General features: G+C 42.3%; 1 protein-coding gene across 1 annotated transcript in view; it reads right to left on the bottom strand.

The window, feature by feature from the left end:
• NXN (nucleoredoxin) overlaps positions 1-13,588 on the bottom strand; it is a 98,806-nt gene that overhangs the window by 6,461 nt on the left and 78,757 nt on the right. The window contains exon 7 of the mRNA XM_070944930.1: positions 996-1,120. Coding sequence (XP_070801031.1) covers positions 996-1,120 — 125 coding nt within the window. The remainder of the gene's footprint in view (positions 1-995; positions 1,121-13,588) is intronic.

Genomic DNA, 13,588 nt, shown 5'->3' with positions numbered 1-13,588 from the left:
GAGAAGCGTGGCGTCCGATGAATGGGTCATTCAGAGAGCTGTCAGCCGAGCCGGCGAGCAGATGGCAGGGCGAATGAATGAAGTTGTTGTGTGGTTGGGGGCAGCCCCGGCCACGGAGTGGGGTCGGAGGAGGGATAGGGGCGTGGGGATTGGGGGCTGCGGGGAGGGGGTGGCAAAGGGGGGGGGCGCAGAGGGTCTTTTGTTTTAGGGTTCATCGGGCCGACAACGGACACATTCAGCCATCTCCGGAGCAGGCGTGCAAGGCAGAGTGGGTGGGAGACAAGGGGTGAGGGGAGAAGGACAGAGGGGTGGGAGATGGGGTTGGTGGTCCCGGGGAGGGTGGGAAGGGCTGATGCGCTAAGGTGCCCTTGCTTAACTAAAATTGGAAGCAACAGAATAGAGAAAAGCAAGGACCTCAGCCGGACAGTCAAATGTAGATTAGATCCCGCTCTTCAAGAAATCCTCGACTTGTGACACTTCACTTAGCGGCCGTGTGAAGTGACAACGCACTGAAAAAAGTGACTTATGACCCGTTTTTCACCCCCTATGGCTGTTGCAACATCCCCATGGCCAGGGGAATCAAAATTCGGAGGCTCGGCAACTGGCGTGTACTTATGACGGTTGCCATGTCCCAAAGTCACGCGATCTCCTCTCCCCCCTTTTTGCGACCTTCTGACGAGCAAAGTCAACGGGGGAGGGGGGAGTCAGATTCACTTAACAACCGTGTGGCTCGCTTAACAACAGAACGGATTCACTTAACAACGATGGCGAGAAACTCACTGAACAAATGTTTCATTTAGCGACGGAAATTTTGGGTCCGATTGGGGTCGTAAGGCGACGACTACCTGTAACGAGGCTGCTGCTGAGGCTTCCCAGGTTGTGAAAACGGGGCTAAGGCAGGCCCGATGGATCTAGTCGCCTGTAGGAAGCACAGCTGCCCGTAAACCACGAATGTCTGCTAGTTTTTCCCTTCCCAGCTCCCTTCTGCCCCATACCTCTCCGGCCACGAAAAACAGCAGTGGGGTCTCTTCATCTTTGGCTTTGTATTGGGCTATGATCTTCTCGGCGATCGGCTGGATCAGCTGCTTGGCCGCTTCGGATTCTCCATCGTCGTCGGAATCTGAAACACGGCAACACAGAAGGAGGAATGAGGATCACGTTCCTAAAGGGGGTTACAGACAGAAGAAGGAGGAAGGGAAAGAGAGAGGCAGAGAGAAGAGAGAGAGAGAAACAGAGAGAGAAAAAGAAGAGAGGATAGAGAAAGAGACAGAGCGAAGACAGAGAGAAGAGAGACAGAGAGAGAGAAGAGAGAGAAGAGAGAGAAGAGAGAGACAGAGCAGAAAAAGGGAGAGAGAGAAAGGAGGGAAGAGAGACAGAGAGCAGAAAGAGGGGGAGAGAGAAAGGAGGGGAGAAAGAGAGACAGAAGAGAGAGAGAGCGCACAGAAAGGGAGAGAGAGAAAGGAGGGGAGAGAGACGGTGGGAAGAGAGAGAGAAAGAAGAGAGAGACAGAGAGCAGAAAGAGGGAGAGAGAGAAAGGAGGGGAGAGAGACAGTGGGAAGAGAGAAAAAAGAGAGACAGAGAGCAGAAAGAGGGAGAGAGAGAAAGGAGGGGAGAAAGAGACAGAGAGAAAAGAAAGAGAGAAGAGAGAGAGAGAGCGCACAGAAAGAGGGAGAGAGAAAGGAGGGGAGAGAGACAGTGGGAAGAGAGAGAAAAAAGAGAGAGACAGAGAGCAGAAAGAGGGAGAGAGAAAGGAGGGGAGAGAGAGACAGAAGAGAGAGAGAGAGAGAGAGAAAAGAGAGAGCACACAGAAAGAAGGAGAGAGAGAAAGGAGGGGAGAGAGAGAGACCAAGAGAAGAGAGAGAGAGTAAAGACAGAAACAGAGCAGAAAGAAGAGAGAGAGAGAGAGCAGAAAGAGGGAGAGAGAGAAAGGAGGGGGAGAGAGAGAGGAGAGAGAGAAAAGCGAGAGGCAGAGAGAGCAAAAAGAGGGAGAGAGAGAAAGAAGGGGAGAGAGAGAGAAGAGACACACAGAGAAGAGAGACAGAGAAAGAAAGAAGAGAGAGAAAAGAGAGATAGGCAGAGAGAGAAGAGAGAAATACAAGAGAGAAAGAAGAGAGAAAGAGGAGGGGAGAGAGAGAGAGACAGAGAAATAAAGATAAGAGGAGACAGAAACAGAGAGAAAGCGAGATAGCGAGAGAGAGAAGAGCGCAGAGGGTAGAGTGCTGTAAACATCTTACAAACAGTCCTCAAGTTATGGCCACCATGGAGCCTGGCAACTATGGTCGCAAAGTGAGTCAGCACGTAACTGGACCCCTTTTTATACCTTTTTTTGCATTCAGTCGTAAAGCGAATCCATTGTTTGTTACGGGTCAGTTTTCACCAGAACTGGAAGTTAAACGCGCGTCGTAAATTGTGGTCATATGACTGCGGGCCAGTTACAGAACCCTCAAAATGTAATCATGTGACCACAGGGGTGAAAGGTGACATCCAAACTTCAAATCGGAGTTGTACGTCTCTGGGGTAGGGGTGGGGAGGGAAGGGAGGAGTCCATCCGAACTTTGAACTGTTGCTAAGCGACTGGTTACAAGCCGAAGGACTACATGTGGAAGAATTTGACTGCTGAAAGTGGCAGAACACACGTTTCAAGTTCCTAGTCCTCAGTCTTCAAGAGCTTCCTTTTTTCTGCTTCTGCTTGGATTCCTAGCTTTTTTTTTTTTTTTTTGGGCCGAGGCCTTTGTTCCCTTTATTTTAAGCATTTCTCTCCATATTTTCCTCCTCCTCCTCTCTGCAAACCCCACTCTCTTCTAGCACTGATGATGTTACCTAGTTGGGTCATAAAACGTCGGCAAGAAAACCACCCAAACTCAGAGAGCACCATGGACCCCACAGTCTTCCTCCTCCTCCTCCTCCTCCTCCCTTGGATGCTGCGCCGGACGTAAGTGTGAAAAATGGACAGAAGTCCCTTTTTCTGAGTGCCGTCGTAACTTTGAACGGTCCCTAAATGAACAGTTGTTAGTCAAGGACTATCTGTGGGGTCCACGAAAAGGCTGGGCCGATCAGCAAAACCTCAGCAGGTTTGGAAGCGGGAGTGATGAATTTTCGACATGTGGGGGGGGGTTGTGGGGAGGGGGCGAGAAGCCGTCTGCAACCCCCCCCCCGCTCCCCAAAATGAGCAATCCGGTCCAGTGTTATTTAAACCCCAGAAGAGAATCTGCTGAGGACCACAATTCAAATTCCTCCCAGCTTCTTTCTGTGTTTGCATTCAGCGAGAAAACATTATTAACGGGATTAATCCTGTCCCCCCCACCCTCCCCAAAGCCCCCCCCCAAGCCCCTTGGCTCAGATCCAGCTCTGGGGGTTTTTGTTTTTGAGCTGATCTCTCCTGCGGCTCCCACCGAGGGGGGCAAACATCAACGGGGTGAAACCGATTAACAAAGCCCCCCCCCCCCATGCGAGGCTGGGCAGAGGAAGAGACAGGCAGCGGGGACGGCCCCCCCCCCAAGCCTCAAAAAGGAGCCTCTGCAATGGAGGGCGGGCGTGGGGAGGGGTGAGAAAGAGGGGAGACAGGGAGGGGCGCGTGGGGAGGGGGTCTTTTACTGCCAGGGTCCTTCACCTGAGAAGGGAGCAACTAAGGGGCAGGAGAGAACGCGGAGCCTAAGGCCAATATCGTTTTCGGTTGTGTGGTGTTGTGTTATTTTCTTTTTTTAATTATATTATATTTTCTTATTTTTTTTCATTTTATTATTTTATATTTTATTTTATTTTATTCGTATTTGATGCTTTCTTTTATTTGATTGTTTTATTTTATTTCAATTGTTTTATTTTATTATTTTATTATTTTTTTTACATTTTGTTTTATTTTGTTATTTTTATTTTGTTATTTTATGCTGTTGTTTCATTTTTGTTTTGTTTTATATTTTATTTTATTTTTTATTATATTATATTTTATTATTTTTTTCATTTTCATTTTATTTATTTATTTATTTGATTTATATGCCGCCCTTCTCCGGAGACTCAGGGCGGCTTACAATGCGTTAAGCAATAGCCTTCATACTTTTGTATATTTTTACAAAGTCAGCTTATTGCCCCCACAAACTGGGTCCTCAATTTACCTACCTTAGAAAGGATGGAAGGCTGAGTCAACCTATATTATTTTATATTTTATTTTATTTTATTCATATTTTTGGCTGTATTTTATTTTATTGTTTTATTTCGTTTCAATTATGTTTTACTTTATTATTTATATTTCATATTTTGTTTTGTCATTTTTTGTTTTATTTTTATTTTGTTTTGTTATTTTATGCTGTTTTGTTTCATTTTTGTTTTGTTGTTTTACTTTTTTATTCTATTCTTTTCTATTTTATTTCTCTTATTTTGTTTTTATTTTTTACTTTATTATTTTATTTTCCTTTATTATTTCGTTTTAATTTATTTTATTACTTTATTTTACTTTTTTTCTTTTCCTTTCATTCTATTCTATTCTATTCTCTTATTTCTTTTAAAATTTTATTTCTTTTTCTTTTTCTTTCTTTTCTTTTATTGTTTTCTTTTTCTTTTCTTGTGCCTTATTTCATTTCGTTTTATTCTATTTTATTCTATTTTTTTAAACAAAATTGTTATTTGATTTTATTTTTGGGTCATCCCGGACTTACGACCATGGTGGAGCCCACCCAACATTTCCGTTCCTAGGTGAGACAGTTGTCAGGTGAGTTTTGCCCCGTTTTACGCCCTTTCTCGCCACTGTTGTTAAGTGAATCACTGCAAGTGTTCAGTTAGCGACACAGCTTCCCTGCTGACTTTGCTTGTCGGAAGGTCGCAAAACGGGACAAGAAGGGGAGGAATGCGGATTTTCAACAGGTCTGGCAAACTGCTAATTTTTCCTTTTGAAAAAGGCTGCTTCGAATTCAGGATGGCACCTTAGCAGAGGTTGGCATCCAATGTGGGCTTTTTAATTCTATATTTTTTTAATTTTCTAAACAAACATTGAAATCATTTTTTATTCTATCTTTTTAAGAATAAAAATATTTATTCATTCTTTTAATTCTCTCTTTTTTCCTTCTTCTTCTTCTTTTCTTCCATCTCCCCCTGAAAGTCTGGGATGACCCAAAATAAAATAAAATAAAATAAAATAAAATTAAAATTAAAATAGAAGAGAAACAAACTGATAAAAGAGTAGACTCACAGTCTAAATAATAAATCCGAAATGGCCCAGCGTTGTCCTAAAGAGAGGAAAATGGCCATTTCTTTTCTTTTTGGGCGGATGGAGGGGGGGGGGGGGAAAGAAAATTTTTATTTTGGAAAGCAACGCATTTGACCACATCTGGGCTCTTCTGGATGCTCACATCTGGTCTAATCAGATCCCATCGTGCCAGCAGAGCAAAAAAAAAAAAAAAAAAGCATTTTCACCCAAATGAAATATGTGACACATAATATATGTGGCTATATGCAGAATTCTGTATTTATCTGTATTTATATTTATTTATTTATTTAGTCATCTTTATGTAGTATATATTGGAGGTATATATACCCTTTGAGAACTGTATGCAACGAAATTTCGCTTTAATGTACGCTGATTAGTGTACATTCAAAGTGACAATAAAGTTATTATTCTATTCCAATTCTTATTGCTCTTCCCTTCTCTTCTTCTATTTAAATCTTATTCTATTCTTCTATTTAAATCTTATTCTATTCTATTCTAATTCTTATTGCTATTCTACTGTATAATATTCTATTCTTATTGCTATTCTATTCTATTCTTATTGCTCTGCTATTCTATTCTATTCTTCTATTTAAATCTTATTCTATTCTATTTCTTATTGATATTCTACTGTATAATAGTCTATTCTTATTGCTATTCTATTCTATTCTTCTATTTAAGCCTTATTCTATTTTATTCTTATTGCTTCTCTTCTATTTAAATCTTATTCTATTCTATTCTTCTATTTAAATCTTACTCTATTCTATTTCTTATTGCTATTCTACTGTATAATATTCTATTCTTATTGCTATTCTATTCTATTCTTCTATTTAAGTCTTATTCTATTCTATTCTTATTGCTTCTCTTCTATTTAAATCTTATTCTATTCTATTCTTCTATTTAAGTATTATTTTATTCTTCTATTTAAGTCTTATTCTATTCTTCTATTTAAATCTTATTCTATTCTATTCTAATTCTTATTGCTATTCTACTATATAATATTCTATTCTTATTGCTATTCTATTCTATTCTTATTGCTCTGCTATTCTATTCTATTCTTCTATTTAAATCTTATTCTATTCTATTTCTTATTGCTATTCTATTGTATAATATTCTATTCTTATTGCTATTCTATTCTATTCTTATTGCTCTGCTATTCTATTCTATTCTTCTATTTAAATCTTATTCTATTCTATTTCTTATTGATATTCTACTGTATAATAGTCTATTCTTATTGCTATTCTATTCTATTCTTCTATTTAAGCCTTATTCTATTTTATTCTTATTGCTTCTCTTCTATTTAAATCTTATTCTATTCTATTCTTCTATTTAAATCTTACTCTATTCTATTTCTTATTGCTATTCTACTGTATAATATTCTATTCTTACTGCTATTCTTTTCTATTCTTCTATTTAAGTCTTATTCTATTCTATTCTATTCTTATTGCTTCTCTTCTATTTAAATCTTATTCTATTCTATTCTTCTATTTAAATCTTATTCTATTCTTATTGCTATTCTATTGTATAATATTCTATTCTTATTGCTCTTCTCTTCTCTTCTCTTCTCTTCTCTTCTCTTCTCTTCTCTTCTCTTCTCTTCTCTTCTCTTCTCTTCTCTTCCCTTCCCTTCCCTTCCCTTCCCTTCCCTTCCCTTCCCTTCCCTTCCCTTCTCTCCATTCCTATTCCTATTCCTATTCCTATTCCTATTCCTATTCCTATTCCTATTCCATTTTCATATTCTGTTCTGTTCTAGTCAAATGCTGAAAATCTCTGGACCGTTTGGACGTCTTGCTAAACAAATAAGACTGAATTTCTGCCTCTCTGGCCAGACACAAAGGCGAGAGAGGGAACCCCACGACTAGACTAACCATTCTCTCCCAGAGTTATCCATCACTGGTGGAGACAGCAGCCTCCCCGCCCTTCATTAAACCCACCCAATGTGGGTCGCCTGAAAATGTATTCCTCCCCATCCCGCAAGCCAGGGAAATGTGCTTATTGTGCGAATCCTCCCTTCTTAAGTAGACAGCCAGGAGGGGTGGAGGGAAGGCTTGATGGGGAGCAAAGAGGAGAGGGGCATAGGTTATGAATTGTGTTTTTTTGAGGGGGGGGTAAGGGGAGCCCCCAGGAGAGGGGGGCAGGGAAAGATCAGGCTAAATTCAAAATGGCCTCTTCCTTTTCTTCCTTCTTTCCTCCTTTCTCTTTATTTGTCTTTCCTTCCATTTCTCTCTTTCTTCCTTTCCTTTCCCTTCCTTAATTTTCCTTTCCCTTCTTCATTCTCCTAACTTTCCTTCTTTCTCTCCTCCCTCCCTTTCCTTTCCCTTTCCTTTCTTCTTTCTCTCTCTTTCTCTTTCCATCTTGTATTCCTTATTCTTTTTTCCCCCTCTTTTGCTTTCTTTCATGCTGTTCCTTTTCTCTTCTTCCTGCTGACTGTCTTTTTCTCTCCTTTCTCCTTTCCTTTTTCCTCCCTCTCACTTTTGTCTCGCTATCCTTCCTCCTCCTCCTCCTTCCTTCCTTCCATGGGAAGCCCCCCCTTCCTTCCCTCCCTCCATGCAGTCTTCCTGCTATCTCCTCCTTCTTTCCTTCCCTCCTTTCTTTCTTAGATTCTTCCTTCCTTCTCTCCCTTCCTTTCTCTCCATTCCTCCCTCCCTCCCTTATATCCATCCATCTTCTTTCCTCCCTTCTTTCCATCCCTCCTTCTCCTTTCTTACTTATATTCCTCTTCCCTCTTTCCTTTCCTTTCTCTCCCTCCCTCTTTCCCTTCCTTCCTTTCCTCCCACCATCTCCCTACTTGCTATCTCCTCCTCCTTTCCTTCCCTTTCTTCCTTAGATTCTTCCTCCTTTCCTCTTGCCTATTTCCTTTTCTTCCTTCTCTCCCCTCCTTTCTCTCCGTTCCTCCCTTCCATCCATCCATCCATCCTTTTTTATTCCTTCCCTTCCTTCCCCCTTCCTGCTTTCTCCTCCTTCTCCTCCTTTCCCTCTTCCCTTCCCTTTCTCTCTCTCCCTCTTTCCCTTCATTTTTTCCTTCCTTCCTTCCTTTCCCCCACTATCCCCCTTCCTACTATCTCCTCCTTCTTTCCTTTCCTTTCCTTTCCTTTCCTTTCCTTTCCTTTCCTTTCCTTTCCTTTCCTTTCCTTTCCTTTCCTTCCCCTTCCTCCTTACGATTCCTCCTCTTCCCTATTTCCTTCTCTTCCCTCCCTTTCTCTCTCCATCCCTCCTTCCCTCCCTTCTTTCCTCCCTCCCCCCCTTCCCCCGAACCGCCTTACTTCTCCACTTCCCAAATAGCTTCCATTTTACAAATATCTATTTGGGTTCTGAACGCATGTGTACCCGGGTCCCACGGGGTTGCTACTAAACAGCGCACAAAATAATGACAATCCAGACAAAGGCAAAAACCGTCCAAGGACCAGAAAAGCAGGTGCTAAAATGTGCAGGGATTAAAATGGAAGCGGGGGGGGGGAAAGGAGACCCCCCAAATCAGGGGTGAAATCCAGCAGGTTCTGACGAACTGGTAGCGGAAATTTTGAGCAGTTCGTAGAACCAGCAAAATACCACCTCTGGCTGGCCCCCAGAGTGGGGTAGGAATGGAGATTTTGCAATATCCTTCCCCTGCCATGCCCACCAAGCCACACCACGCCCATAGAACCGGTAGTAAAAAAAAATTGGATTTCACCACTGCCCCAAATCTTTCGTTTCCCAGCCTCAATTTCCCCCACGCCCACCCCCAGTTTTCCAAACTTGCTTGGGAACGAAAAGACTGAATCAAATATGGTGACCGGTATACAGTAGTCCTCCACTTACAACTCCTCACTTAGTGACTATTCACAAAGTTACAACGGCACTGGGAAAAAAGCGACTTCACGCCGTTCTTCACACTTCCGACCGCGGCCACGTCCTCGTGGTCACATGATCAAAATCCAGAGGCTGGGCAACTGGCATGTACTCGCGACGGTTGACATGATCCCCTTTGGCGTCCTTTTCAACGGGGAAAGCCAGGTTCACTGCTACTAACTGAACAACTGCAGGGATTTCACTTAACAACTGCAGCAAAAGAGGTCGTAACGTTGGGACAAAAGTTCGCTTAACAACTGTCTCACACTGCAACAGATATATTGGGCCCAATTGCGGACGTAGGTCGAGGTCTACCTGTATAGTATTGGTTTCCTTGGGGCAGGGTTTACTATGAATGTCAGATATTCTACATTTAGGCAAGAGAAACAAAATGCACAGGTACCGTATATGTGGTACTTTGCTCAATAGTAGTAACTGTGAGAGGGATCTTGGAGTCCTAGTGGACAATTACTTAAATATGAGCCAGTCGTGTGCAGCAACTGCCAAAAAAGCCAACACAGTTCTAGGCTGCATCAACAGAGGGAGAGAATCAAGATCACGTGAAGTGTTAATACCACTTTATAAGGCCTTGGGAAGGCCACACTTGGAATATTTCCATCCACTTTTGGTCGCCATGAGGTAAAAAAAGACGTTGAGACTCTAGAAAGAGTGCAGAGAAGAGCAACGAAGGTGATTAGGGGACTTGAGGCTAAAACATATGAAGAACGGTTGCAGGAACTGGGTATGTCTTGTTTAATGAAGAGAAGGACCAGGGGAGACATGATAGCAGTCTTCCAGTATCTCAGGGGCTGCCCCAAAGAAGAGGGAGTCAAGCTATTCTCCAAAGCACCGGAAGGCAGGACAAGAAGCTACAGATGGAAACTAATCAGGGAGAGAAACAACTTGGAACTAAGGAGAAATTTCCTGACAGTGAGAACAATTAATCAGTGGAACAGCTTGCCACCAGAAGTTGTAAATGTCCAACACTGCCAACAAAACTAATGCACTCCCAGGCTGCATCAACAGAGGGATGGAATCAAGATCACGTGAAGTGTTAATACCACTTTATAAGGCCTTGGTAAGGCCACACTTGGAATATTGCATTCAGTTTTGGTCGCCACGATGGAAAAAGATGTGGAGACTCTAGAAAGAGTGCAGAGAAGAGCAACAAAGAGGATTTGGGGACTTGAGGATAAAACATATGAAGAACGGTTGCTGGAACTGGGTATGTCTAGTTTGATGAAAAGAAGGACCAGGGGTGACATGATGGCAGTGTTCCAGTATCTCAGGGGCTGCCCCAAAGAAGAGGGAGTCAAGCTATTCTCCAGAGCACCTGAAGGCAGGACAAGAAGCAACGGATGGAAACTAATCAAGGAGAGAAGCAACTTAGAACTAAGGAGAAATTCCCTGACAGGGAGAACAATGAATCAGTGGAACAACTTGCCATCAGAAGTTGTGAATGCTCCAACACTGGGAGTTTTTAAGAAGATGCTGGATAACCATTTGTCTGAAGTGGTGTAGTGTTTCCTGCCTAAGCAGGGGGTTGGACTAGAAGACCTCCAAGGTCCCTTCCGACTCTTGTTATTCTATCCTATATCAATCTGGGTGTCGAAACTACATACCAATCTAAATGCACATCCATGTCACTCCAATCCCCATGGTTCCCTGCTTCACCAACTGTACGAGGGTAATCCAGCCAGTGCAAAAAAAAAAAAAAAATTACAGGCAGTCCTCAACTTACAACAGTTCATTTAGTGACCGAAGTTGCAACAGCACTGATAAAAAAGTCACTTATGACGGTTCATCACGCTTAATAATAACAGCCCCACAGTCAAAAACTGTTCAAACTTCAGAGGCTTGGCAACTGACTGACTGACTGACTGACTGACTGACATTTTATTTTATTTTATTTTATTTTATTTTATTTTATTTTATTTTATTTTATTTTATTTTATTTTATTTTATTATTTTATTTTATTTTATTATTTTATTTATTTAATTTAATTTAATTTAATTTAATTTAATTATTTTATTATTTTATTTTATTTTATTATTTTATTTATTTAATTTAATTTAATTTAATTTAATTTAATTATTATATTATTTTATTTTATTTTATTTTATTTTATTTTATTTTATTTTATTTTATTTTAAACAAGTTTTATTGGTGTCGTCCCCCCCCACCCCACATTTCCCCACATCGTTTTTGAACAGAGTATTGGCCGTTTCTTGTCTTAATCAATTAATTAAAATTCAAATATATTTTACTCAGTTACAATTCTTGCCAAAATCTTCTCCCCCCCCCCTTTTTTAAAAATCTCACTATTTCTATGCTTACTTACAATTGCAACCGACTCGTATTTATGACGGTCTCAGTGCCCCGGGGGCGGGGGGGGGGGTCACGTGATCCCCTTTTGCGACCTTCTGACAAGGAAAGTGGACATGGAGAAGAAACCAGATTCACTTAACAACCGTGTGACTCGCTTAACGACCGCAAATGACAAAAGAAAGGAGGCAAAACGCGCCTGACGAACCCCTCGCTTAGCAACAGAACTTTTGAGCTCCGTTGTGGTTGTAAGTTGAGGATTAGCTATAAAGGCACAGGTATTTCACGCACATTACAACTCTCCCTTTAACCAACTATAGGAGAACTCGGGAAGATAATTCAGCCGGTGCACAAATTACACACCCGACAACCAGAATCTGCACAACACGTTTGCAAAGGACACACAACTGATTTCGAGCTCTGAGCACGGTGGGTGTGTTGTTGTGACCCCCATTGAACAAGCTTTGTTGCGGAAGGAAATCCAGGGAACGTGCCGATTGAGGCTTAAAAGCAAAACCGAAAAAAGAAAAAAGAAAGGAAGAAAGAATTAATTACGGCACAATTGGGCTTCTAACCAGCCACCCCCTGCGTTTTCCCCTTATAAAACCCCGAAAAATGGAAACAAGAGGGGCTTAAAACGCATGTGCTGTTTAAAGACGGATGAACTAAGCTGGCCGCGCGCCCCGGGGGTTTCACAAATACCCCATTCAGACACAGCGGGACGCGAACAAGAGTGCCTGTGATGGCAGGGCCAGAAACAAATGCAAGCATATGGAATTGTCGTGTATGGAGAGAAAAAAAAAATAACACATCCGATTTTCCTTTCGGGGAGGATCTGAGCATTCGCCAGCAGGAGGGGGGCTCGGCTTTAAGCCAATTCCCTGCATTCCCCCATAGCAGGGATTTATATCGTAGAGGGTCACAGCAGGGCTGTGTTTTTGGAACTCAGTAATTTTAAGAGGCGTGGACTTCAGCTCCCAGAATTCCCTAGCCAACAATGCTTTAAGAGGGGCGGACTTCCACTCCCAGAATTCCCCAGCCAGCATGCTTTAAGAGGGGTGGACTTCAACTCCCAGAATTCCCCAGCCAGTAATGCTTTAAGATGGGTGGACTTCCACTCCCAGAATCCCCCAGCCTGCATGCTTTAAGAGGGGTGGACTTCCACTCCCAGAATCCCCCAGCCTGCATGCTTTAAGAGGGGTGGACTTCCACTCCCAGAATCCCCCAGCCAGTGTGCTTTAAGATGGGTGGACTTCCACTCCCAGAATCCCCCAGCCAGCAATGCTTTAAAATGGGTGGACTTCCACTCCCAGAATCCCCCAGCCAGTGTGCTTTAAGATGGGTGGACTTCCACTCCCAGAATTCCCCAGACAGCATGATTCATTCATTCATTCATTCATTCATTCATTCATTCATTCATTCATTCATTCAATTTGTATGCCGCCCCTCTCCGAAGACTCAGGGCGCGGTGGATCTTCAACTCTTGAAAAGACTTTCTGACAAAGTCAATGGGCCGAAAATCAGCTGGCAGGCGCACGCATGTGCGCTGGAGCTGAGGTAGGGCAATGCTCACGTGCCTACGGTGGCACACGGCTCTAGACTGACCAAGCCCAAATCCTGCAACCGTTCTTCATATAATTTTTAGTCTCCAGGCCTTTAATCATCTTAGCTGCTCTTCTTTGCACTTTTTTTCCCCCCTCCAAAGTTTTTTTTTTTGTAATATAGTGACCGAAACCAGATGCAGAAATCCAGATGTGGCCTTGCCAAGGTTTTATTTATTTATTTATTTATTTATTTATTTATTTATTATTTATTAAATTTGTATACCGCCCTTTATAAAGCGGTACTAATAGTTCGCGTGCTTTTGATTCTATGCTTCTGTTTATACCTTCTGTATGTTGGGACACGATGCAAATCACCCCTTTTAAAACAGCTGGAGAAAATTTTTTAACTGGGGCGCCGCAGACAAGCAGAAAGAAAGAGGGCAGAGCACAAAATATTCAGGCTACGGCACGTCGCGTTGATCCGGGGTGGAGCAGGATTTCCACATTTTGTTCCAAATTATGATTCCGTAATTTGCAGCGTCATGTCCTAAAATTCCATACCGTGGCAGGAGGCTTTCACGCAAAACATGTTTTCCTTCGCTGGGCGCATGGCTCAACAACCCCTCGGGAGTTAAAAGAGTGCAGACTTCATATAAATCCATTTCTTTTCTTTTTTTTTTAATTTGATTTATATGC

This window comes from Pituophis catenifer, unplaced genomic scaffold (assembly GCF_029215685.1).
Source record: "Pituophis catenifer annectens isolate HBS135680 unplaced genomic scaffold, rPitCat1.0.hap2 SCAF_1, whole genome shotgun sequence".
In the NCBI taxonomy this organism is placed as follows: Eukaryota; Metazoa; Chordata; class Lepidosauria; order Squamata; family Colubridae; genus Pituophis; species Pituophis catenifer.
This window is presented reverse-complemented; position numbering and strand designations above follow the sequence as displayed.